This window comes from Cataglyphis hispanica, chromosome 17, assembly GCF_021464435.1.
Source record: "Cataglyphis hispanica isolate Lineage 1 chromosome 17, ULB_Chis1_1.0, whole genome shotgun sequence".
Lineage (NCBI taxonomy): Eukaryota > Metazoa > Arthropoda > Insecta > Hymenoptera > Formicidae > Cataglyphis > Cataglyphis hispanica.
This window is the reverse complement of record NC_065970.1, coordinates 2,664,124-2,690,337: the sequence shown is the minus strand read 5'-3', so window position 1 is coordinate 2,690,337 and position 26,214 is coordinate 2,664,124. Positions and strand designations below refer to the sequence as shown.

At 36.1% G+C, this 26,214-nt stretch overlaps 1 protein-coding gene and 1 long non-coding RNA gene across 6 annotated transcripts in view; one reads left to right on the top strand and one right to left on the bottom strand.

Moving 5' to 3' along the window:
• Positions 1 to 419: 419 nt before the first annotated feature.
• On the top strand, positions 420 to 24,684 carry LOC126855760 (uncharacterized). Its single transcript, XR_007688281.1, has 4 exons — positions 420 to 471; positions 1,367 to 1,456; positions 1,690 to 1,736; positions 24,172 to 24,684. It is a non-coding gene; the product is annotated as an uncharacterized LOC126855760 (long non-coding RNA).
• The window catches only part of LOC126855743 (uncharacterized), a 207,178-nt gene continuing 186,255 nt past the window's right edge, over positions 5,292 to 26,214 (bottom strand). For all 5 annotated transcript variants that reach the window (XM_050603614.1, XM_050603612.1, XM_050603615.1 and 2 more), the window contains 10 exons: positions 23,996 to 24,124; positions 23,746 to 23,861; positions 23,103 to 23,316; positions 21,181 to 21,315; positions 15,066 to 15,184; positions 12,029 to 12,207; positions 11,143 to 11,301; positions 9,545 to 9,821; positions 6,749 to 6,890; positions 5,292 to 5,894 (listed from right to left, as the gene is read on the bottom strand). In XM_050603614.1, the coding sequence (XP_050459571.1) occupies positions 5,690 to 5,894; positions 6,749 to 6,890; positions 9,545 to 9,821; positions 11,143 to 11,301; positions 12,029 to 12,207; positions 15,066 to 15,184; positions 21,181 to 21,315; positions 23,103 to 23,316; positions 23,746 to 23,861; positions 23,996 to 24,124 (1,675 nt within the window). In that variant the 3' untranslated portion in view covers positions 5,292 to 5,689. The remainder of the gene's footprint in view (positions 5,895 to 6,748; positions 6,891 to 9,544; positions 9,822 to 11,142; positions 11,302 to 12,028; positions 12,208 to 15,065; positions 15,185 to 21,180; positions 21,316 to 23,102; positions 23,317 to 23,745; positions 23,862 to 23,995; positions 24,125 to 26,214) is intronic.

Here is a 26,214-nt window from a genome sequence, read left to right as displayed (position 1 = left end):
ATTTTTTTATAAAAGCATTTATTATTAATTTTCTTATAAACTATGCAATCTAAAATAATTAAATACCAATTGTATTGTTAATTTATATTAAAATTTATTGAATTATAATTAATTTTTTAATCAGAGTTCAATCAAATCTTCGCGTAATAAATGATTAACCAAAGCTTTTAAATTATTTTTTATTGTTATATATATTATTCCAATTTATATATGTAGTTGTTATAATTAATCTGAATGATAGCTCATAATGTTTTTAATCCTACAATTTTATTGATCGCGTGCTTGTAAAATTAGTTTTTAGAAATATCGTGAGCGAGATTGTGAGTATCGAATTTCGCGCGTTTTTCCGCATTATTTTTCCGTGTTATTTTCCCGCCATAATCAACATGAAGCTGCTGACGTCATTCCGGAGTCGGCAACGAAACGTTGAGCGCGGGACAGATCGATTCTGAATCGCGACGCATTTAATTGGTAAGTAAATCATAATTGAAATCATATGTTGATATTTTTTTTTATTGCGTAGCATGTAAATACGGTATTTGACGACATGCGCCGTATCATTGTGTGTTTGTGTTTATACGCGGTCACATTGTTGTCATTCGCCCGGCAACAACAGAATAGATAGGCAGCAACGCGACGCGCTTCGTATGTTGCGCATTAATATTCGAGACGCGATTGCGAGAAGTATTGCGGGGTATCATTTCTCCGAGTGAATGATTAATGTATATCATTTTGCGCAATCATTTAATTTGTATGATTAAGTAATTCGTATATCGAGGCGATGATTTGGTTTCGGAGAAAATATTCCGCGCGTTTTATTCGCGTGAAGTCGGTATCGCGTCGTATCGAGCGAAACTGCTGACGTCGTTCCGGAGTCGATGAAGAATCGTTGCGAACGTGGGACGGATCAATTCTGAATCGCGATCCATTTAATTGATGAATAAGTCATAATTGGAATCATATATTAATATTTTTCGATTGCGTAGCATATGTAAATTCGGCGACGTATCGTTGTTTATATTACACGCGCGGTAATGTTGTCATTCGTGCGGCGAGAGTCGAGCAAATAGGTCAGGCGCGGTGTCGCATTTTCGCGTACGCGAAAAATATTACGTCGAATATGTATCATGCTGTACAAATGTATGATTAGTGAATACCAATTCACGCAATTTACTCAATTCGATACGTATCGCAGTAAATGTTGTTTGTCGAAGAAAATATTTCGCGCGCTTTTCCCACTTTATTTTCTCGTCATAATCAAGTGCGCGCGTTCATTAATTGCATTTGGATGAGATTAGCGCGCGCGTAATCGTAATTAATTGTGTTTGCAAGTACGCGCTTAATTGTAAATAACTATTTTCGTTAGAGAGTGCCACGAAAAAGTGACAACAGTGAAATAAGAGAGAGAGAAGAAGAAGCCCGGGGCGGCATCAAGTTATGGCAGAGCAACCATGAGGTGAATAATTCATTATTTATTATTATTTGGAAAAAATAATATTAATAAATAATATTTAATAAAAGAAAAAAGTTTAATGCGCGTTGTAATTATTTTTGAAATATTAAATATAGTTTACACTTGCTTTAATTTAGATTAAGTATGTATATATATATATATATATATATATATATATATATATATATATATATATTGATAATATATATATATATATATATTTGTGTATGTTACAGCTCAACACTTTGTAATATGCCATGCTTCGTCGCTGAGCATCATACCGGTGAGTTTAAATTGTTTTATGTTAATAACGAGGCAATGGATTTATGAAAATTATCAAATAAATATAAAAAATGTATCGAAATGACAAATATATTCAAAAACAAATCAAACAATTTAAAATATCTTTCTGATAATTATTAACATATAAATTTGCATTTATATTTGTAATGATGATAAATACAACAATAAAAACTTATTTATTTAATTTGTTAAAAAATCAATTTATTAATTTTAATTTTAATTTTAATTTTTATAAATTATTTTATATTAGAAGTTATTATTTATTTTAAAATTATATTAAAAAATAATAAAAATTATATTTAAAAATAATAAAAATTTAAATAAAGAATATAGAAATATTAATAATATATATGTTTCATAAATCCATTGTATCTTAAAATGGACAGCTTAAAAAAACAAATCGGGCAATATTTAATCCTGGAATGTGGACTGCATACGAAGAAGTCGTATAATTCATAATTTGGACATTACTTTTATGCTTTATTGACTAGTTTGATCATTTTATTATTCTATAAAAAATATTTCTAAATATAAATATAATTGATATAAAATAATGAACATATATAGCAATAATAAAATAATTTTTGTTAAAAAAACAAATTTTAACAGTTTCCGAACCGAAAAAAAAAACATTTTATTTGTTAAACTTTAAGTCAGTTTTTTTTTTAATTTTTTGTTTGTATCATGTAGGTTATTTTTCGCAATAGAAAAATGTCTCGGGTTTAATTAAAATTCTTCAATTTTCTTCAAAAATGATAATATTTTACGATAAAGTCGATATTTGCAATGATTTATGGTATTTTTTTGCAAATTAATCCAATTTCATGTACATTACGATGAATATTTCTTAATATATCCAATTACGAAGTACTATACTTTAATATTCTACATTATGCATTTTATTTTGCTTGTTTTTTATTTTTAAAATAATATGTAAAAATGATAAATATGATATAATTTTTGGAAGACATGTAGAGATATTACAATTTTATATGCATTAAGAGATATGATTGTACTTTTGTGCATTTATAAATATTTTTATTTCTAAATTTATTAAATGATATGTGGCATAGGGAAAAAAATAAGGCACGCATAACGTATATTTTATAATATTCTAATAAAAAAAGATGATTATGTGATTATTAAGCTGTCTGCATTTTAAGATGTGAACTTTTAAGATGAAAACTTTATCTTGAGTATCTTGAACGTAAGTTGAGATTCAAGTAATAATTATAAATACAGGCCTGAGCTAAACAAAAGGACAAGTTAGTGTTTCATTTTACTTTATTTAGACTTTATATGAAACAATTGACTATTTATTGTGACTTATATATACGTGGCTAGTACATGTACATGTAACACGTATTTTTCTTTCATTAGGTCGCACGTGTTTTGTGTAAAATCGGTATACTTTCCAAATAAAAAGCCAGCTATTGTATAAATACACAGTAATAATGTCGAACGTAATTTCTACAAATACAACATAAATATTGAACATAGAAGCGCATAATATTTTTCGTATTTCTCTTTGAAAAATTAATTTTTCAATGCATTTCTCACATATCTACGTTCTTTATATTAAATTACATTGCTGTGCGTCGATTTCGATTTCATTGCATCACTCGATTTTGCGATAATTAAATAGATAATGACTTTCATGCCTGGTTTGACGAGGTTCTCAACGAGTATAATATCGCTTTACCTTATATAAATTACAACATAACATATTATAATATAAGTGCCTCTCTCTGCGTATCGCTAAACACGAATTTAACAACGTGTATAAAAGTAATTCGATGTGTTACAACAATAAATATTAAAATTCCCAAGTAAAATTTCTATAATGATTATAATGTATCATTAATAAATTTTCTCATTCTATTTTGGGCACAAATATTAATTTAAATAAATTTACGTTTTTATAAATTACATTCTTAACATAAAATACAAAATGTAAATTTTAAGAAAAGATCGAGCGAAAAGATCTCCGCGAAATGTCAAAAACGTAACTTCCGATGTTATAGTGATCAATAATATATATGTGTGTATTTCTAAAATGAGATCATTAATGAGATGAGATACATTTAATATATACGAGATAAAAATAATAAAACGGGGGGACGAGATGAAAATGATAAAACGATATAACAAAATTCTTTTACAACACACGAATTCCTTTTACATTAAAATACATTCGATATAAAGACTCTTTCAGAGGAAGTGCATAAGGATGACTAGTTATTATTTTTAGCCAATACACGTTGCATTATCATTAATTAGCCGTAGAAAGAAAAAACGTGATGAGATCTCATAGATTCATTATAAAATCAATGAAAAATTGTAGAAACATTCTCGCATTGTTGTACAGCTTGTTAGGAGTACGCGATTCGCGATTCGTCCTGGTGGCATTAGCAAGTACGTACATTAAGTATTTATGACCCCCATCATTTATTTCCACTTTATTCTTCAATAATAATCAATCAATTGCGAGTTTGCTATAGATCGGTGCGCCCTATCTCCGTGAAATATTCGGAGAGCGAAATTGCTCTTAATGTGATTTCTCGATTCGCAAATTCCTCGAAAAAAGGAACGGATTGATAATTATTGATACATGATGATAAGGGCATCCCGTTCGACCAGCAAACCGTATAACAATAAATTGCGAAGTGTCTCGGGCACACGCCCAAGTTCGTTAAAGTACACATTCTCTCTTCGTTCGTCCTCATTCTTTCGGAGCCGCGTAAGATTAATTATCTTATCGTTACTTTACAGTAATTCGCAGACTTAGGGTAGACACAATTAATCGTGTGTTCTGTACAAATTCTATTAACGCCGCTACCTATGTACACAGATCGCTACGTGGTTTATAATCTTTTACACGTGTAATTTGGCATTCGCCTGAAAGAGAGAGGGGTGACTCGTGTGTGATTCTCGCTATTTCAAATCCGTGCATCGCGTTCTTGCATGTTAATCTTCTTTGTATATGTATAATATATACACAAGGCTATTATTCTGGCCTTAATATACTTAAATAAAAGCTCGAAAATTGAGAAGATGACACCATAGTAAAAAATAACACTACGTACTATTTCAGAAATAATTACATGAATCGCAATTGTACCGTACAATAGTTAGCAGTTACATCTTCATTTAGCGCAGCTATCGATTTGTAAAAACATTTTAGAAAATAAGAGGCGCGGAGTGAACGGGTTTTACAATACCTACTGAAGAATAATATTTATATATATTAATAATGCTCAAGTTCTAATTAGAAAAATAATAGAAGGTTGAAATCAATATTACTATTTATTTCCGCATAGAATACAAAAATTTTTGAACTAGTCGGATGAAGAATAAATGATTTAAAGGCTTCAGATAGACTCACCACCTTCGATACGAGTGACAGTCGGTTGTGCAAGCTAATCATTTATTACACATACTGATTATCACTCTCTTTATGTCTGATATACGCACATGTATGGGTGTGTATAATATATATATATATATAATATATTATATATATATATGTGTACGATTCGATCGAGAAGAACGACAAACTGGCTCGTAAACTCTCCATCGTACCGTAAAAAATTGAATCGTAGAGTGAAAAATATAGCATTGATTAGTTAAAAATTTCTCTTCTCGGAATTATTCGACGCGTGCGATATTTCTTCTTGCATCTAAAATATTTCTTTCGTGAAAAATTATGCAGCCGGGAATTAACGAGCCAGCCGGCGAATATCTCGGCTCTTGATCAGTGCACGATGTGCTGTCCACTTTAAAACCATCTTACAAATCGAGCGACGTAAAACGAGAATCCCGGCGCGAGGAGTCCTCACAATGTTTATGTACATGTGACGCTATAAATTAAACTCGTTCGATTAACAGGAACAGGTATGTGTAGACGCGGTTTTTTACCTCGAATTTAGAGTCTCAACAGTTCAACGAGTGTGCGAGAAGAATCGCGAACACGATGAAAATGAGAAAAGTCTTTTCTCGCGGTTCGGCTTTTTTCGAGGAGTTCACCATGTGCCAGTTCGGTGCTGGCGATGGTCCGCTTTTGCGAGTATTAGCGATCACCGTTTGACTTCGCCACCTCATCGTGTATTGCGGCGCGGTTCTACCAAGGGCTTGCAATCTGGAAAGCACAGTTAGTTTGTTATACTTTTGATTTTACTCTCTGTTAAAAAACACAATCATTAGCTATTTTTACATTTTACCTATTTAAAAAAAAAATAATATTACAAGATTTATTTAGAATTAATTATATTTTTCGATATATGTATATACATATAAAGAAATTGATTAGAATTTTTATATTTAAAAACATTTTTTTTCAACTTGATACAAAATATTAAAAATTAAAAATAATAAATAATGATTATGAGATGTAAATCAATGTATATTTGATGGCAATCATTATTCAATTTTTGGCTCATAGTTTTTGAATCAAATGCATATATATTTTTTTCTTCCAATTTTTTACAACGTGTAATTTAGAAAGAAACTATTATTCTTGCGATAAAAATGGATCTACCATTTTTCGATTCGACCGCGATCGATCACTGCCATAGTCAATGAGAAGGTATCTCGTGAAGAAAAGTTGTTGTTAAACATATTTTCCTTTTTTATCCCGCGGATTACGGAATGGGAGGGGCGATGCCACGATTGTAATTGGAATTACGGTCGTAAGACGAGATGAACGATGGCCGATTGTTAATCAGTGGATAATTTCTTCACGCGAGACGACAGTAACAGATCGCGCGGGTATCAATCCTCGGTTTTATGCGAGCGCGATAGTACACAGGAAATGAGGCGCGATCGTTCGCCGGCAAAACGCCGTTATATTTCAAGCGACCATGTCATAATCTCCCGTCGAAACCGTTGCAAAACTGTCGTTAAACGTACCTAATAGACAAGATCGCGCGCGGCGAAACTTTTGCTTGGGTTAATCGGACCGAGTGCGCGAGTGCACGGAAGTGGGAAACTCACCTAACCACCGCGGTATTCATCTTCCATGGTAGGGTGAAATTCTTGTGCGAATCCCTCGAACAGAACGTGTGCAATCTGGGTCCGGCAGGGTCGCCCTCCTTCCTGTACTCGTGTATTGTCAGATTCCACGCAGTGCAGGGTCCTGTTAAGTAGAGAAACCATAGCATTGAGCGGACAATATCGCGAAATATGAAATCGCAATCATAAAATTTGCTTTTGAGATTTCAAGGTATACAGAGAAATAATATCTGTTTGAATATTTTTATTCTTACAATATATATATATATTATATATTATAAGTTTTCATGTGATAATAAATAAAAAATTGATATGAGATAAATACCATCATTAATCTTCCTAGATTTCTTTTATTATCGAGATAGTATTTATTTATATATATTTTTATTACATATATTTTTTTGCTTTCTTATAAATATTGTTTTTATTTTGAAATTAATTCTGTTATTTAGATAAGTATTTATATTTTGTACCTCGCATATTCAGATTATACGAGCAGATATTTCATTCCGTTAATCTCTTATTACATGGATATGTAATAATTCGTGCATAAGAGAGTTAACAATGAAATGCTCATTGTCAGGATTATTGTTGTCCACGCGGTTAACATTTTGGTGAACCTCTCATAGAAAGTGTACTACTCGACAATTAAATTTCGCAAAAGGCACGATTGGTTAGAGGAGGTAAAGCAGAAGAGAAAAAGAGAGAGAAACGTACTCGCGCTACGGTTTGAGAGGTATATTAAAACCGTTTCCGGCGTTTGCGAGGCTTTGGTTACGATTCCGACTTTACTCATAATGTTCTATGGCGAGGGGGAAGAAAATGAGAAAGCTATGAAATGAAGGTAGAAAAGGGAAAAGAACGAGTTCTATTGCAAAATTACGAACGGAGCGTCGTCATTAAAATAACTCGATTCGTGGTTCGTAAAACGGATTGCTCCATAAAAAATATCATTAATTTACTTAATAATTCGCGTAAATACTCGCGGCTTGATTCTGATTGTATTATTATGTATTTTACATTGATCGATCAGTATTTCGAGAGAAATTAAGAATAAAATTATAATAACAAAATATTAAAATAGTGACTCGTTTTAATCGAATAGAAAAGATTGACAATACAGCGTTTAGTTTAGAAAGAAAAAATGACATTACTTATTTCGTACGACTACAGAACATAACATAACATAACGGAACGTAACGTCAAACATAAGTTCACTCACACAAATGCATCTACCTTATGCCAGGGAGAACAATATCCTTCGCATTGCATTTCACACCGTGAAGAACAATCATAATATTCCCAGACTCAAATATATATGCGGCGGGGGGATGGTCGGGCGCCTTTGGTCGGCGCTCTCGTAAGATGACGACTTACGTTACCGCAGGAACGCAGTGAGAAGGCGACGAACGGAAAAAGGCGAAAAAAAAGGTGGGTGGAACGGGAGAAACGCGGGCGGCAGAGGGAGGGCACACAGTGGGGAATTTGTGCACGGTGAAGCTCTAGCTTTCGTCGTCGTAGTAAATCCGATGGTCTCTTTAATCTCGCGACCCACTGCCATTCGTTTCGCGGCGCGCTCCTCTGTCTTCTCGGTCGGTCGGGTCCGCGACGTCCTCTCACCCTTCGACTTTATTCTTCCACAACTTTCACCCTTTCGCATCCGCGACGGCGACGGCGGAGCCAATGGCGCGGATAGAAATTCCGGCGGTCTCTCGGAAGAAAAGCAATCGAGGGAAGATTTCTCCGTGTCTTCGCCAGAGATGGAGCGCGTCGTGCGCAAGATGATCTATCTCTGTTTTCTTGAGCCTCGACTAGGATTGAAATAGAATTCTACAAATGGAATTTTATTGCGGGATAGAAAGAGAATTTATGCTTACCAAAATAAAAGTTAAAGAAACTTTAGAGCCGGAATATCTTTAAGAATAATAATAAATTTAAACAAATATTCTCGATATCAGAAATGATAGATGGCTCGATAGATTAGCCTTATCTTTGCTTTTCTTTTTATCTAATTTGTTTAAATTTTTTTCTATGGAGTAAATCTAAAAAAGAGCATATATAAAAATAAATTTTTCGTAAATGTTAAAAAGATGCAGTTCAACACTTTTCCAAAATAATAATCATATTTATTTATTAAATACATCTATTTATAAATTAATGTATGCCAAACTATACTATAATTACATTAAAGTTTCAGCGGAAATATCAACAGGTTTGTTATGGCAAAGAAATTAATTGCAACGGATTCTTAATGTACAAGATCTGCAAAAGATACGCTGCCCCGAAACGCAGCTGCTTTTTGCTTTCTTTTAATAGCGTCTGAAGATAAATCGTTCGAGGAATGTTCTCCTGGGAAACGTAGATAAGTGCTTCTAGATAAATTATTTTTGTACTATTAAACTGCTCGCGGTTTTTCTTGCAAAATATAAAATCGTGGAATTCCAAAAATAATTCTCTAATTTGAAAAAATTGAGAGATTTGTTTGTTAATATATTTATTATCAAATCATAAATCGTGACAGTTTCATGTAAAAATTTTTATAAATGGTGATTGTGCAGAATAAAATAAAATAACGTATTATAAATTCTGCTGTCATAAAATCAGAGTATTAGAATTAAATAATTGCATAAATCATATTACAAATTTATCCAAGATATTTAGGTAATATTAAGATATGAAAAAAAATCATAGGAGTAAATTTTGTTGTAGAAAAAATAAAAAAAAAATTGTAAAAAAACTTTGCTATGTAATTACTGAACGGATGATAGAAAGGCTTACGGCTCTGTGTGGACTTGACTTCGATGATGAGTTGTCGGTCGATCGTCGAGTCCAGGATCCACGTGCACTTCTGCTGGTAATACTGATTTAGCTTGAGCCCAGCGCTCGCCAGGTCACCGCCATTGACCTCACCTTCCGGTTCCGCCGTCGTGTGATCGCCACAGTAAGTGTCATTGATAAACTTGTACGCCGCGTGGAAATTGAGGCCCGCCTTTGATGACCTCGACCACTCGATGTAGACCGGGGTCCAGCTACGGATACCCACCGGAAGCCAGTCCTGTGCGATAATAGAGCCCGTTAAACGGATGAAACGGGACACGAGGGATATGACGTGGAAAATGGCAGGCGGGTCGGAGAAGATGAAAAGCGCGATGAGAAATATGAACTAAAAGAGCCGTTAGAAATTGAAAATAAGACGAGCACCGGTGATAAAAAGCTGGGATGGGAAACGCGAAAGATAGATAACTACATAATGGAGAATATAAATTTAATCGCACACGATATTTGCCGCGTGATATTGAAAAATAAAGAAAAAGTTATATTGACGATTTATCCACAACTAGGTCATACGTTTAATTGTCAACCGCGGATTTCGAATTTAATCCAATGCAGTTAATTTACACAGATTTAGCCTATTGTTTGCACGATAGCTTCAATTGTACCGGAATAACGAGTATTTAAATGCGAAATGATGATCCGACGAATCGAAATCTTGTTTATAGACTCGCCATAACGATTACATTACTCGATTGGGTAATCTGATAATACATCTATTAATAATTATTATATGGATAGAGTCAGTCAGGTCAGTTGTGCGACGTTGCAAAATTATGTGAAGGCAAACACATATTATGTTGGATCGATTATCTAGCGTTGATAGCTTTCTCTGACATTTTTCCAGTTAAACATAAACGTTGAATTGAAAACATTTACAAAATTTACAAAATTTTATTGCATTTTTAAATGCATATCATTTTTTAATTTTCGCGTCGATATGTATTGATACAACAATTATATATTATGCAATAATTATATATTAAATTCACCCCCAAAAATAATTTGGATTATTACATTATATTTTAATTATTTATACACTGATTATATATTATGATAAATTACAATAAATGATGAAACTGAGTTAATGAAACTAATATATATTTAATAATAATACATTATATATTGCATTGAATTTTTTGCAACAATCTCTTTGCGCAGAGCTTAATTTATGACGTTTAATTTATCGATGATAGTAAAAAATTTATTTTAGATTTTTCATCATCATAATGAGAGAATAAGGATTTAGAATTTAGATTTTTCATAGCGCAATGAATATTCCCTCTCTTTGAAAAAAAAATCTCACTAAGAGCGATATAACGAGCACAAAGACGGCAACAGCCGCTTTAAGAAAATTGCGGCCAATATATTTTAACGACATTGCCGGCGTTCTCGTATAACAATACAGAGATATAAAAGTTGCGGCAATAACGATAGCTTTTATCTCCATTTAAGGAGCAAAAATGCGCGTGGTAAGACGTAGAAGTGGCCGCAACGCGTCGACATTCGTGAATAAAGTTTGTCCGCCGTTCACGCGCGCTCACCTGATAATTTCCGCAGAGACATGTGACAATGTGTCCGGTCTCGGAGACAAGCAAAAGGTGGTCCATATTCTCTACGGACTTGCTGACGCAATGGCAGCCACTGTCACCGCACTTGGTCTCGCAAGGGTTGTTTGGAGTTTGTTTCGTGCTACCTTCTACCTACAAACAGACGCATAGACGGAAGAAGTTGAGAAAAACTAGCGGGATTTATGTACTTGATTAATTATAGAATAATACGCAATCTCATGTATATTGTTTGTCTAAAATTTTGTTTGCTATCTTCTCTCTGATTGAGATGCTGAATATATGTTATGAAAACCATTTATGTCGCGCGGGATTAAAACTGTACGATTCTCTCTCGGTTGTGCGACGAATTTGTAACGTAAATGCGACGCATATCGTTCAGCGCGGAATTACGGTCGCTATGCTTCCACCAGAAATTCAATTGCTGCATTTAATCGTTCTCGACAGAGAATCGTTGAAACCGTTGTTTCGCCTTCGGGGAACCATGTCTGATCCAAGGGAATATTATTTAAACGCGGATTAAAGACCGGCATCGCGCGCAAATGCAGATTAAAAGTTTTAGTTTTCGGAATAAAATTCTTCTTTCGCTCCCTCCCCCCCCCCTTCCTCTCCCCCGGTATACCTTCCATTTGGTGGTAATGTTTGCCCGTGACGTCTCTCTCTCTCTCTCTCTTTTTTCAACGTCGACTCTAATGCGAAAGTTTTCATCCGCGAGGCGATGCCCGCGGCACAGCATCTAAAGACCGGGAATAAATTTACGATTTCAATCCTCCCCCTTCCCCCTCCCCCTTCGCCCGTCTTTCTCCTCCGGAGCGGAGCCGATTAAATGAGCAATAGAGAGATTAAACATTGGGTAACTCACGGTAATGACCACTGACTGATTGGGCGCCGGTATAAAGTGCTGCCTGCACTTTATCGGACCTTCCATGGCGAATAATCGGTGCGGCTCCGGATGCACCACCGAGCCTTCCACCGGTGACGTCAATCCGTAATATTCGACGTCGCACACGCTGGCAGGCTGCTGAGTGCCACCCTCACGTTCTGCAACATCAGAGAAAAATGCGTTGCTTATGAAAGTCGAGAAAAATTACCCTCGCAGTTTCCGCTTTGTAAAAATAACTGAAAGACAATTTTCATCTAAATACAAACGTGTGTATGTGTGTGTGTGTGTGTGTGTGTGTATATATCTATTTGATTCTCTCTTCTCTATTATTTAATAAAAAATAATTTTGTTTTCACAAACAAAAGTTATTAAATTATTATTATAATAAATAAAACAGAAGAAATACATAATATTTAATAAAAAATTACTGATGTGTCTTGTGCATCTGCCGCGGATCTCAATCGACCAGATTACCAAAGCAAACTTGAATGTATATAAGATATCTTCGCGTTTTATCGTTCTACGCTCGTTGAACTCTCGCGAGACCCTTGTAATCCTCTATCTCTCTCCTTTGCGCCTTTTAGCTTAATTTTTCCGCAAGATAGTTTCTGACAGCGCGAAATATATATATTTTTGCGAGTTATAAATAGGTAAACGCCCTATGAGCATTTTTATTTCGAGCCAAAATTTGCTCGTGACAAGACTGAATTTCCTCATTCCGTTTCTTACACGGCAATTTCGCATGATCATTCGCCGCAATTTCTGGGTCGCCCGCTTAAATTCGACCCTTTCCCATAAGGAGATCGGTCTCCACGGGTCACATAAAGTTTTATGTTCCACCGAATAGTACCCGGCGCGAGATAAGGTAGGCTTCAGAAGGCCGAGAGATCGAAAATGTTCGATCTTCGTATTCGATGGTCGCCAAGAGAGAAAAAGAAATAAAGAGAAAGAGAGAATGAGATAGACATTCTTTATAAAAAAAAAAAGCAGAAAAAACGGGATCTTTGCAGGAATGCCGCTATGTGGAGTGAAAACCTGATGAACAAAGCCGCGGTTGATTCGAACGTGACGTTCGATTGATGTACATTTTATTTTTCTATTTTATTTTATAAATACGACGTTGTTATTTAAGACATCAAATGGTCGGACTCTCCTCATCGATCGCTGCGAATATTGGGAGATACCGCGGCACGAACGCGCATGTAACACGTGTAATACGTGTAAACGTAATAACGTCGACTGGGTGACACGGTCGCTCTCGTCAATCAGTGTCCCATCGACGGCAGTAGTTTGTCGTTGGGCATGACTTTTGATTGTTGTCATTTACGTCCCTTTTTTTTATAATGGCTCGCGATTGGATCTGCGTGTTGCTCGCTTGTACGATTGTTGTAATCCGGGATGGATATCGGACGGCGATGCTGGTAGCCATTTCATCGGCGACGTAAAAAATCCGTCAAAACGTGTATTTTATAGTCGATATGATGTGTCACGTAAAATTCGCTCGATGTTTAAAATCTCATCGATATCAAAATTCAATCATTGTTATCCGCGTTTCACTCTTTGTTCAACTAAATTCTGTTCTATTGTATTTCATGCACTATTAGTTTGCGTTCGTGAAAATAATCGATTTAATTTTTAAATTTGATGAAACTTAACATTTCAAAATTTATGAAAAAAAAAATGTGAGATTACAGATAAGTAAAGCAAAAAATAAAAACTTTCATATAATACACTAAAAAAATGTAATGAAACAGAAAAAGCAAATTGATATTTTATTATACTATATTAAAATTAAATGGTTTTTAATTTAATATATATCTTCCACATATTTTATTAATTATTTATAAAAGATTATCTAAGGGGAGTTTCACGTGGAAAATTATATTGAATGTACCATTATCTTAGCTTTGAATTTATATCATGCCCTGATCTCGCATTGGAGCTCCTTTGTGGTAATTCGGCTTTAGTTTACAAAATAATCATAACAATCGCAAGAGCGAATTATCCGACCGCGATTAATTAAGGGTAACCTGATATGAGCGCGTAATACACTCGGAGTCTCATTTTAATCTCCGGAATTGCCCGGCCAAGGAAAGGTCGTAGCTACTTAATCGGGGTTAAATCTAATCTTTGAAACGGGATTAAGCACGGCCGCTGTTTTTGCGGGTACGGACACGTCGATATTGCGAATGTGTCCTCCGGCAACTAACCAGAATCCTCGGCTGAGTGCCAAGCGAAGATTTCAAGATTACCGTCTGGACGTGCCTATGTTCATCCGATTAAGGGAAACCGAAGCTTTGATATCGATATACCACAACGTATTTACGGTAATTAGTTACTCGTAATTGACGGTTTCGATTTATCATTCGTAAAGCTACGGGCAAAAACGCGATTTCGATCAGTTCGAAGACGGCAATGGATGCGAATAGCACCGATTATGAAAATGATGTTGACACTATCGAGACCGTGACAATCGAGCATTCGGTAGAAACTTTACAAAGAAACAGATACTGAGTAACGATTATCGTGTTGATATAATTGCGCATTAAATGAAAATAAAACGTACTGTCTATTATATAACATTAAAAAAATGCCTTTTCAACAGAGATTTTTAGCTCTCGAGAAACTCTAAGAAACATATCATAGAATAAATTTTGTTGCGCGATCTCTTTTCTAAACTTTCACTCGGGGACATAAAACTAAGAAGCTTTTCGCGGAAGCGCGTAAAGAGTGCGATTGCGCTCGTAACTCGTGACAAACAAAAATAGAAAAGAGCGAGTCGCATCGAGGGCGATAGAGCACCGTGCGAAAAAGTTGACGAGGTTTTTCGCGATTTCGCGGCGCTTACACACGGGAGACTTGATTGCGCGGCGACGGCGCATGTCATAATCCAATTTCTGGCATGCGGCCGTTTATTTCGCTCCGGGTCCGCGCGACGAACCGCGGCACGATCGCTCTCATCCGACGACGCTTCCTTTTTTTTTTTTACGATGCAACGCGAGACGTATACACTCACCGTCGTGGAAGTAGTACGAGACCTCCATATACTCCTCGTCAGTAGGGCTGTTCGAGGCGCGCTTTAAAACCACCGTCATGTCCCGGCCATTGGACGAGTAACGCTTTGGTTCGACGTACCTAGAAGAAAAATTAAGAGAACGTCATTTATGCTCGTTTCAAGCTTTCTGTCAATGCGCGAGGATTTTTTTCAAGTTTTCACCGCGCGAAAGTGATTTACGTTTTCGTTTCTCAGATTGAAATCTGTATAAATCACACGATGACAGCCAATCGATGGCGAATAATATTTTAATCTTTATATATCGGTGATAGTGGTTGATATCAAAATACCTGCTCGCATACATTTTGCATTAAAATGTAGATTGACGCTTAAATATCAAGATTTATCTTTAGTTTATATAAACCATGGTCGGTTTATAATTAATCAAGACTTTACAAATGATTAAATATAAAAAATTAAATATAATCGCTTCCGAAAAGACCACAGATCTCTTATCTCAGATTATATAATTTATCTTATGAACCAACAGAGGATCGTAACGGCTAAATGGTTTTGTCTCACGATCATATTTAATTTATAAAGGAACAAATTGCGTTTGCCAGGATCTTGCTATGAATAATAATCCATGCGATTTCTTGTAATGTACATTATTCACGCATAGATACTATGCAGGATTCATGACACTTTTCACCAGAGATGAATTTGGGACACGCGGAAACTTCGACGCGAATTATTAATTCACCATTATCTCGCGAAGGGGGAGAAAGAGCAAACGCGTACGAAAGGGCGCGAAAGGGCGTCCCACTGGAAGTTACACAGAGAACACCGAGACAAAGCGGGATGTAAATCTTGCACGTAAGACTCTATTTTCTCCGGGCAAAGTTGTAAATGGACGTCTTGGGAGCCGCCTCCCGATAGTCCACCGGCGCGAGAATTGCCTATGAGTTAGTTTTGCAAGATAAATCGGAGCCCTTTCCCTTCGCCGCCCTGCGGTGTCGCGGGAGGATCGGGCCCTTTGTCGGCCCAATGAGTGCTCGGAGTTACGTCGTCGACTTTCTACAACACCGCAGCAACTTTTCCGCGTGACGAACGATCTGACATTAAATATTTGAAGTTAGTGACGTTTGACGTTCCTTTACATAAATTTAACGAGATCATTCATTGGAAGTGAATCGTATCTCTTTGATATGTTTTGCCGAAATGCAAGATTTTTTGATTGATCTTCCCTTTTATATAACTAAAAAATCAAGGAGATAAAACTGTTATCAAATGGAATTAGAAAAATTAAAAGATTATTGTGACTTGATAAAAGAAAATTTTTTAATATACAATGTGATTAAATATTATAAAATAAATATAATATCAAATTTAATCAAGAGACTAACTTTTCATCATTTTTAAATATAGACAGAACAAAAAAATAAATTATCATATTTACAAAAATATATGTAATCTTTTTAAAATTGCCTTATTTTTTCACGGTGTAATACATAAATTAGATAGACGCATGTATTATTTTAACTGTATTACAAGCCGGCATAATTATCTCCAAAACGAACCGCGAAATCTCTCCCTAAATAATAGTTTACTTTATCAGAGCGTGGGATAAAGTGACGACTCGATACGGTTGATCTAAATCGGTTCATTGGCTGCTCCCGACAGGGGGTGGCTTTTAGTTGGGTATGGCGTGCATGAAGATTAAATTACTTGATGGCTATTCCGGATTGATCCTCAATGTATCCAGTATCCATGCACGGATAGAGATTAAATAGAGCGCGCTCCAGGCAATTCACTTGAATAATTGTAATGCCAATTAGACCCTTTCAACCCGTTGTTTTCACTAAATATCGTTTACAAAACGTGATAGTACGATCATTCGCACACTGTAATTTATGGATCTTGATTTCATGCTATATTACATCTATAGATATGTCTCTGCTTTTCCTTCTGCTTATTAGATTCTTTGTCTAAAATATTAAAGTAATAATTCTCAACATTTTTATTCTCCAATTTTCTAGATATTATACTAGATTTTTCTGTGAGTTTTGTTTTATTTTGTATCGCCTTAATGCCGTTTCGGAAGTATCGCGAAAGACGGAAGGCGGAAAGCGGAAATTCGACGGAATACGTGCCCGACTGCAGGCGGCGACGGGAGTGGAGAACGTGCGATGCGGATGAAGCACGGGCGTTATTTCGCATGAATTTTTACGAGATTAGTCGACATAAAACACACGGCGGTCCCATAGGCACGTACGTACGTACACTGCATCCGGTCGAGCCTGCTGTTGCTGCCAAGCATAAATCGTCTCGGGACCGGCTGGGATGCGCGCGGCAAACGTTAGAAATTAAAATAGATTAAAAACTGCCAGAACTGGCGTCAGCAAGGTGCTGCAGGACAAAACGTGCACACCATGAATATCGTTCTTCTTGCCGAAAAGTAGAAACGATCCTCTCTTTGTTTTAAGAGATCGAATGGAAGGTCGACAATGTGATTTTTTATTGCAAATTAATCTTATATAACCGTCAATATTTTCTATATTTCGTAAATTTTACTTGTCATGGGAATGGATCGCAATCGGGCAGTTTTTATATTTTTCTATCCATAGAGACATTTTAATAATATTTAATATTAATATTTAAGAGTTTTATTAATTTTTCAAATATGTTTCTCTTGCATTTATTTAGAAAAATCAATTTTGAAATCGAAATCAGAATAGCACTTTTTCGCTAGTAAATTCTTCAAATCCATTTAGAGATTTCCCAAACTGCAAGACATATGTGCGAGTGGCGTTATCACAATATTTCAGACATTTTACTCGTTTCGAATCGAAGAGAGCGAGATCGGACGAGTAAGCCCAGAGCGAATCGATCAGTGGTCCATATCGGTGCTCGACCGGGACAGCGGCGCCTCGAAATCTCTTCTGGGAAATCTTTTAGCCCACTCGCGCATCACTCGTTTGGCCATTCGTTGGTCGAGTCTCGTTCTTTTTGCGCCGGTCGCATCAAGTTCACTCCCCGATGCAGCGTCCGCGCGACAGACATTTCGCATCCGTCCATTTCCCACGACTTGCATAATGCATGCGACTGTTGGCTGTTGCAGGGCGACTCGCTCGCTCGCTCGCTCGAGAATCCCCTTTGCACTCATCTCCCTCTTTCTCTTTCTTTCTCCGAGTTTGGTCAGTCGGTTGGAATTCTGGTTCGCGGGTCACCACCGACTTCCAGCCTCGAGAGGAATCACGCGATACATTTGTTTGTCGTCACTAGACTCTTCCGGTCTGTTTCCACGGCCGATTGGTCAATCTCGTCTCTAGAGGCTTCGGCGTCGAAGTTTCTGCCGACAAACTTATCCTGCATAGACGGATACAAATCGCGGATGAATATAAATATGCGAGGGCTTTAATTATTTTTCACTCACACTCTCATTCAATAATATGCTTCATTTTTTCATTTTTATATAAACGTGTAGTTTTGTCATCTTTCGTTGCGATTTACACGTTCTGAGGTATTACATTTTAAGTTATCTGGCATCGTTTATAATTTTGTGAGAGTGATAAATGGAAGAGAAACATGTGATGTTGTGATGTCGAATTCGATCAAATAATGGTGGATATCGGGGGATTATTTTAAAGAAAGATTTAAAAATTTCGGAATGCAATTCGTTCTGTTCCCGTGCTAGATCGCTGCTCAATATGTATGGCTCTCTCTCTCTCTCTCTCTCTCTCTCTCTCTCTTTCTCTTTAAAAATCTTCCTTCAAATATCTTTCTCGTCACGTTTTTCATTTGATATGACCTCTATTCTACCTCTCTTGAATTTTTATCAAGCATCTCATTCTTACATCGATATCTCGACTTTACTGGAAAAAGTACGTATGATGAATAAAAATATCTGATGTAAAAATTTACCATATAATGACGGACAATATAGATAGGAAAAAATTTAAAAATTTCAACGTTTTATAGACGACTATTGTTAATAGTATATATAATTTACCTAGTTTTATTAAAATTTCTATTTATGTGCCATTCATTCTTACAAAATAGATATTTATTTGTTTATTTCAGTTTCAATTTTCTAAATTTTTTTTATTTTATGGACGTCTAATTCGTTGGCTGTGTTGTTATCAAACGCTGCAAGTCATAAATTTTACAGCGGTAGAAGGAAGGGAGGGGAGGGATGGGTATTAAACGGATTAGCTGGTATTCTATCAACGCTCGTGCTCACATTTATTATTATTCGCGCCAGTAAATCGATCGGCATTAAATGTTTACGACGTCGAAAGCAACCACGTCTATAAAACGCGTATTTCAAGGTGGAAACTGGCCATGTCGTGTACAGAGATTTGTATCACATAAACGGCACGCGAACGACAAAGAGTCCATTTTCCTTTGAATGAAAACAACGCGCCATTGAACAGCATAAAATCATGCGGTTTACGTGCTTTTCGTCATACAATATGCAATTTTACACAGAATCAAATTTTTAAGATGTCATCGAAAGAATGGTTCGTAACACAACTGTATATATGATGATATAATATTGTCAAATATGTATTGCATTTAAATATATTTTTTGATAACACTTATCACATACGGTATACATACTATTTTTAGCGGAGGACATGTGCATTTTTATAGAAAAATCAGACAAACGTATAAACTAAACGCAGAGTGAACGAAAATTGAATAAACATTATAAAAACTTAAACAAAATTGTTTTTAAAAAATATTAATGCCGCGTAATATTCATGTTTTTTATACATTTTTCTAAAGTTATTTAATCAAATGAAAAAGTTTACTATGTAATTGAAAGATTCTTCTATCGTAAAAGTCTCCCTATCACGAAAAACGTTACGAGCAAAAGTACATACGCCCGACCAGCTGTTCCAGAGTTTATGCTATAAATTTTTGTTATGTCCTTTTATATACGTCTTGTGACAATATTGTAAAATTAAATATAACTGGAAACAGCTGAGGAAAAATAGAATAGTTACAATTTTAGCTATACTGATATTGACTTGCTATAACTAAAATATGTCTGGACACAATTTCTGTCGTCAAAGTTGCGTATCTAAAATTAAATCAAATTAAAAAATATATCAGAATTACAGAGCAGAAAAATATAATATTGATAAAACTTTCGTAATTATCCAAAAAAATAAGGAATACAAAAGCTTCTGAGTGAAATTAATAAACTCTTTTTATGTTTTTAATATGCAAGATTAAAAAGTTAATATGATCAAAATAAAATTAATAGCATACCAAGATTCTTGTTAAAGAATTTATCGAAGAAAATCGAGGGGCGCGCCACTTCCATGATACCGCATGAATAACTGCATCCGGGCTTCCGTAATGTTGCCGCAACGACTGAACGATTCCAGATAACTACCATTCTGTGCATTCTGTGACATCTTTTCATTCGAATATGTACTCGCCATAAATGGCCTCGTAACCATGGAATGCACAGCGTGCGAGGTTCTGGGCGCATAGTCATCTTTCATACTTTGACTTCCGGCGAGATGAGTATGAGGTATCGCTTTGCATGCCGCGGCTAGTCTAGCTCTCGGATGGAGACGGATGATGGATCTGTCAGAGCTGTTTTATGATTACGCGCCGACAATCTCTCGCTGTGCTTCTCTTCGGTGTTACGACGGACACCGGTTCCTATTTCGCGCGTCAATTCAGTTCTTGTCTCGCGATATACGTGCCCGAGGTATATAATGAAACGAATCTCAAAGTATATTTATATATACATATACACACTGCGGAAAAAAGCCGCACCGATCTCACGTCTCGGCGTAAGGGCATCGGAGCGAAAGAAATTTTGCAACGAGATTCATACATGGATTAGCGCACTGGTAGGATTGTTGCGTCATTAACCGATTTTTACCGTGCTCGCATCTCCACAACGGTTGAGAAACTAATCTCCATTTTGATGCCAAAGGTTGCCTAAGGAGACTTAACCAGTCTCTAAGCGCTATATCGCGCGCATTGCGCGAGTTGCCGAGAGAAATCCCCAAATTTACCAACTCACTATTACAATGCATCACCGATAAACCGTACACGATAGTATCTCTCTAATGACTGCTCTAATAACTATGGGGTAGAATCTACTTACTTATCTTGGCCCGCGAGTTCCCGCGGGAGCCATTGCGCAGGACTGCAGATCCTTTCCAAAGAGTTGGCCGTATCCAGCATCTCGCTCTCTGGTGAACCGTCGAATATCTCGATTGCCGATTGACAGGACTGCGCACTGTAAAATAACGGGGAACATATATATTTAGCAATGATTGATCGCCACAGAAATTCGTCATTTTTAGAGCATCAATAAGAAAACTCAACACCGATGTCTCAGTCTCTCGCGCAGAGAATTTTTTTCGAAAATAAATATAATTTTAATTTTGGCAATTTTGTGGAATCAATCTTCAAATTGCTAAAAAAATGAATTTAATACACTGATTCATATTTGCAGTTATTAATTTCTCTTTTAATCTCGAAAAAGGTGAATATGTCGCGTTCGCACGTCCCGAAATAATTCGTAAATGTATCATTTGAACCAAAATATTTGAATGTTATGTTTCTGATGCCTTTAATCGCTTCAGAGACGTAGCAAGAAAGCTGGAAAGCTGCGAAAATTCAACATCGATGCTGCTATTACGCGCATTTACTCGCGCAACCATCATGAAAATGAGTAAAAGAGGAAGAGAAATATACACGTAGTTGATCGGTGGACGAAGCGATATTCTCCCCGTGCTCGGAGATATTTTCTCGGTTCACCTGCCACTCGGATTTACAATATTCCGTTCAAAATTCATGCTACCTTCAATAAAGCCCTCCGTCGTTTTGCGTCTCGCGTTACGCGGCATATACATTCACTTTATATCGACTTTTATATATATATATTTGCGACTTCGAAGACACTGACAGTGGCAATGCCGAGAGGGTTGTTAGAGATACGAGATCGTCATCGTTATCGGTTCCGAGGGGGGTGATCTCATCTCTTTCCCATGCGTCTCATTTCCTGGCGTGCAGGGAACACAATCTCTGTAAGGCGCGAATACATAATGCCGCCGCATGCGTCTCGCATGATAATTGAAAATTCCCGGGATACGAACGTGAAATGCGACATGTCTTTCCGCCCCCTTGCCACCCCACGTGATTTAACACTACTTTCCGCGATGAGCTTTGGGACGGCTTCTCTCTGGTTCCACGTTTCGATAAGTTACGCAAGCAGCCGCTAAATGTGGAATAAAGATCCCATCGCGCTGACGTAACGATGCGATCGAGAAATAGCTAGTTTACCACATATATAACGTGTCAAACGATATTCTTGAATATTTTCTTAAAATATCTTGATGCAATATTTAAATTTTTATTAATTAAAGCATCGACATATTATGGTTTATAACTTTATAACCCCTATTCAGTTAGTCTCTTCATCAAGGCAAAAATAAAGTAATGAATATCGTAGAATTAAAAACTATTTAAGACATTTTAAACATCGCAAACATTTTAAGCTATTTAAAATTATTTACAATTATTTAGAACGGAAGTCCACTTACCTCCCCTACCTAAATAAAAGCTCTTAAATAGCTTTATTCTACGATATTTCGTTTTATTATTTTGCTATGAGGAGCAGCTGGCTAGGCGTAACTTTATATTAAACATTATTTCTCGAATAAATGGAAACGTGTTTGCAATTGATGTCAACAGAGTTCACGGTCTCCCAATCAACAATGCAAACGTATCGACCATTTTTCGACTACATATCACTACTTTAATGTTATATCCTCGCAAATTTGTAGAGATTGACAAACGCGATCGAAAACAAACGCAAAATATAATTCCGTACATCATATTCTGCTCGCTCTTATATGTTTGCAATTTTTTCTGGTTTTTGAATCGACGTGCTTGATAGAGAAACACGTCGATATGGAAGACACACAATTTCTCGCCCTTGTCCAGTCTGGCCGCGATCGCACGTGCGTCTCGATGTACGGCTTCTTGGAGAGTCGTAATAGCGGGCGAGAACGGGGTTACCTGAGATTGTAACTGGCTAAGGAGACGTGTCCGGTATCGTAAGCGCGCCCACGCAGCACGAGTCTGCATGTCGTGGACTTTGGCTTGCCCCTTGTATCGTGATGACCTGCCCGTACCTTCTCGCCGCTTACTTCGAGATCGCAGCTGCTGATCGCGACATCTTGGTCCTTACGGTGATCGAGGTCACGGTTGTAGCTACCGGACTTCATTTCAACTAGAAGATTAGAGAAATTAAGTGAACTTCGACAATAATTTATTGTTTTCATATGACATAAAATTAAAATATAAAAAATTAAAAAAATAAAAAAAAATTTAAAAGGCTAATCCTGAAAATTTTAAATAATGCAAGAAATTCTACTTTTAATTCTTAATCAACTCATAAAAGAATAAAAATGGAAAAATGAATTTGTAAAAAGATAAATATTATGGAGAATCATGCAGTATAAATATTTTTAATCCCAGTTACGTATTTCTTATATTAGAAAGATATATACGTTATTCTTTTTAATAGCAGTTATATTTTAGAAATGTAAATCTTTAGCTAATCAATACTAAAAATATGTACGCAAATTCATATGTGTGCAATATATATATATATATATATTATATTGCACACAATAGAGAGATTATTATTATTACTTACGACTTTTATTCATACTGTCGATGGCAATCGTCGTTGGAGCTTCTGTCGTCATTTCTATAAAATTCAGTGTCGCAACGAAACCGTTATAATCGAAAGGTGATACCTCGGGACCAGTTCTGTAAAACAAAATATATTTTTTTAAAGATGCCTAAACACAGGAAAGCTATCTAAATTAATTAAAAATTTCTAATAATTATCAATAATCAATAATCAATTGTTTCATGTTTTGATAAAAAAATAAATCTTTCACCTGAACTCGACGAGAAGTTTTTCACCGTCATATATCCGCGATATCTTGTCCTTGCCGCAGAGCATCTTCAACAACGGGCTCGAGGTAGTCGGGCCCGCATAAATAGCGATATAATCGCTGGTACAGTGGCTGAAACGAGAATAGAAGTGCCTCTATAATGTGATTATATATTTTAGGGCGGTTCAAGAGCTTCGGTACTCTCTTCATCTTCACACGCCGGGATAAATGCCAATATAAATGAGAAGTGGAAAATAAAACAGGGCACGGGAGAAGGAGAGACTATCGAAACGATCGAGAATCATGTACCGATTTATCAGGGAATTCACGAGGATGAACTGGATTCGAGGGGAGGCCGTGGAAGTTTTGCCATTAAGAAAATATCCAATATTACCGGTAAGGCGAAGAGCGGCTGCGCCGAATTACCGCGATGGGATGGCGTGATTTATTTTATGAGGAAACTTCATCGCGCCTGTACGATCCTCGGCGAGGGACGATCCCTCGCAGCTGGGATCACGAAAATGCGATTTTAATAATGTGGCCAATTAGGGGTCATCGTGGCTTTCCTGGAGGAGATTAGCCGCACCTTCGGATTATCGCATAGACGAGAGATGATTAAAAGTAGTCTGTCCCCTCACAATTATCGTCGCTAATATTATGTCGTGTTGTGGTGACTAATTCTAAGATAAAGATAATTGCTCCTTGTTGTTTTTAATACTTTGTAGGTCGTTATATATATATTCGAATAAAATTATACAAATATCGGAAAATATTATTCAATAAACATTAATCAATTTTTGCATTGCTTATAACATTTATATTATATAAATTAAAAATTTTAGTAAAATAATTATTTATTTTCTTCTTTCTAATTCTACTGTCATTCTGTTCATACGGTCATTCTTAATTTGCATTTAACATCATTATTATGAAGAATAGAAAGAATATAATGTTAGATAAGAAAAAGATAAATGTATAAAAAATGTTGAAAAGATAATTCTTTAAAAAAAATTTTCTAAGATATATCATTTGAATTTACAAACGTAGAATCGGAATGTAGAATGTGTAGATGTATGAAATGAATTTTGTGCTGAATTAATCAAAATATATCTTCTGGTCCATCAGCGGTATTATTACAATCATATGAGTGTTGCGAGCGTGTCAATGTTGAAATATTCGAATAGTATTCGCCAAGATTCTGAAGAAACTGCTCTAAACACGTAACAGGTGCTTTACGAACTTTTCTCATAATTCTAATTAATTACCTTGAAGTACGAGCATGAAGAAATTAATGGGAAAACTTTGTTGCTCATGATTCGATTTTGCCAGTTAAAATTTTGTAGTTAAAATGAAATTCCATACCTTTCAAATATCGCTATTTCGCCTCTCATTATTTCAGATTATGTTAACCTTCCCAAATGCGCATTACCGAGCAACATGGATTGCGATGAGTTGATTGCGATGAGTAATACAATATGTTACATGTTGTATTCCTTCAGTTTCGATTTATTGATCCTTACATCATGTATATAATCTTGATACATATATAATTATTTTAGCAGATATTTTTCAAGCTTTTTCAGATTTATTTCATCAAATACATATACATATATATTTTTAATTGATTTAGTTTTTTATATTTTTTTCTATTGTATTTCATTCTACAGTACATATGCTGTTTCCCGCGGCGGTATTAAAACTGGAGATTTTTTCATTTCTTTTTTAAATGCTTTCTCACACGAGCTCATCGTTTTCGATAAATTAGATCCCACCCGTTGAATGGCGCGAACAATGAACAGGCCATAATTATTTCCATTAAGAGAGAAGGAAAGGGAAGGGAAGAAGGAAAGGGGGACTGTCGGGAACGGATCGTTGCCGCGGAAATAGTTCTGTACGTCATTTTCCGCCCGAGCGGCTCGAACACTAGAAAATCGGATTCCTCCAGCCTCATTTCGCGCGAGGCTCGTGTCGCCCCTAGCTGTCGTGGAACAGAAAAGAAGAAGTGAATAGGCTTTTTTATCCACAGCGGAACCATTGTGTGTGCATGTGTGTATGTGTGCCATGTTCCGGCAAAAGCTCGTTACAAAATGTTCTGAGATAACTGGGCTCTGGCGCAAATCCGTTGGAGTAAATTAAAAATTTCCTGGATTCGCGTCCGCGTCGATCCCCTTCCTCGCGAAACTTGCGCCGGCACTTCCCGTATCACATTCAGCGCGAACACC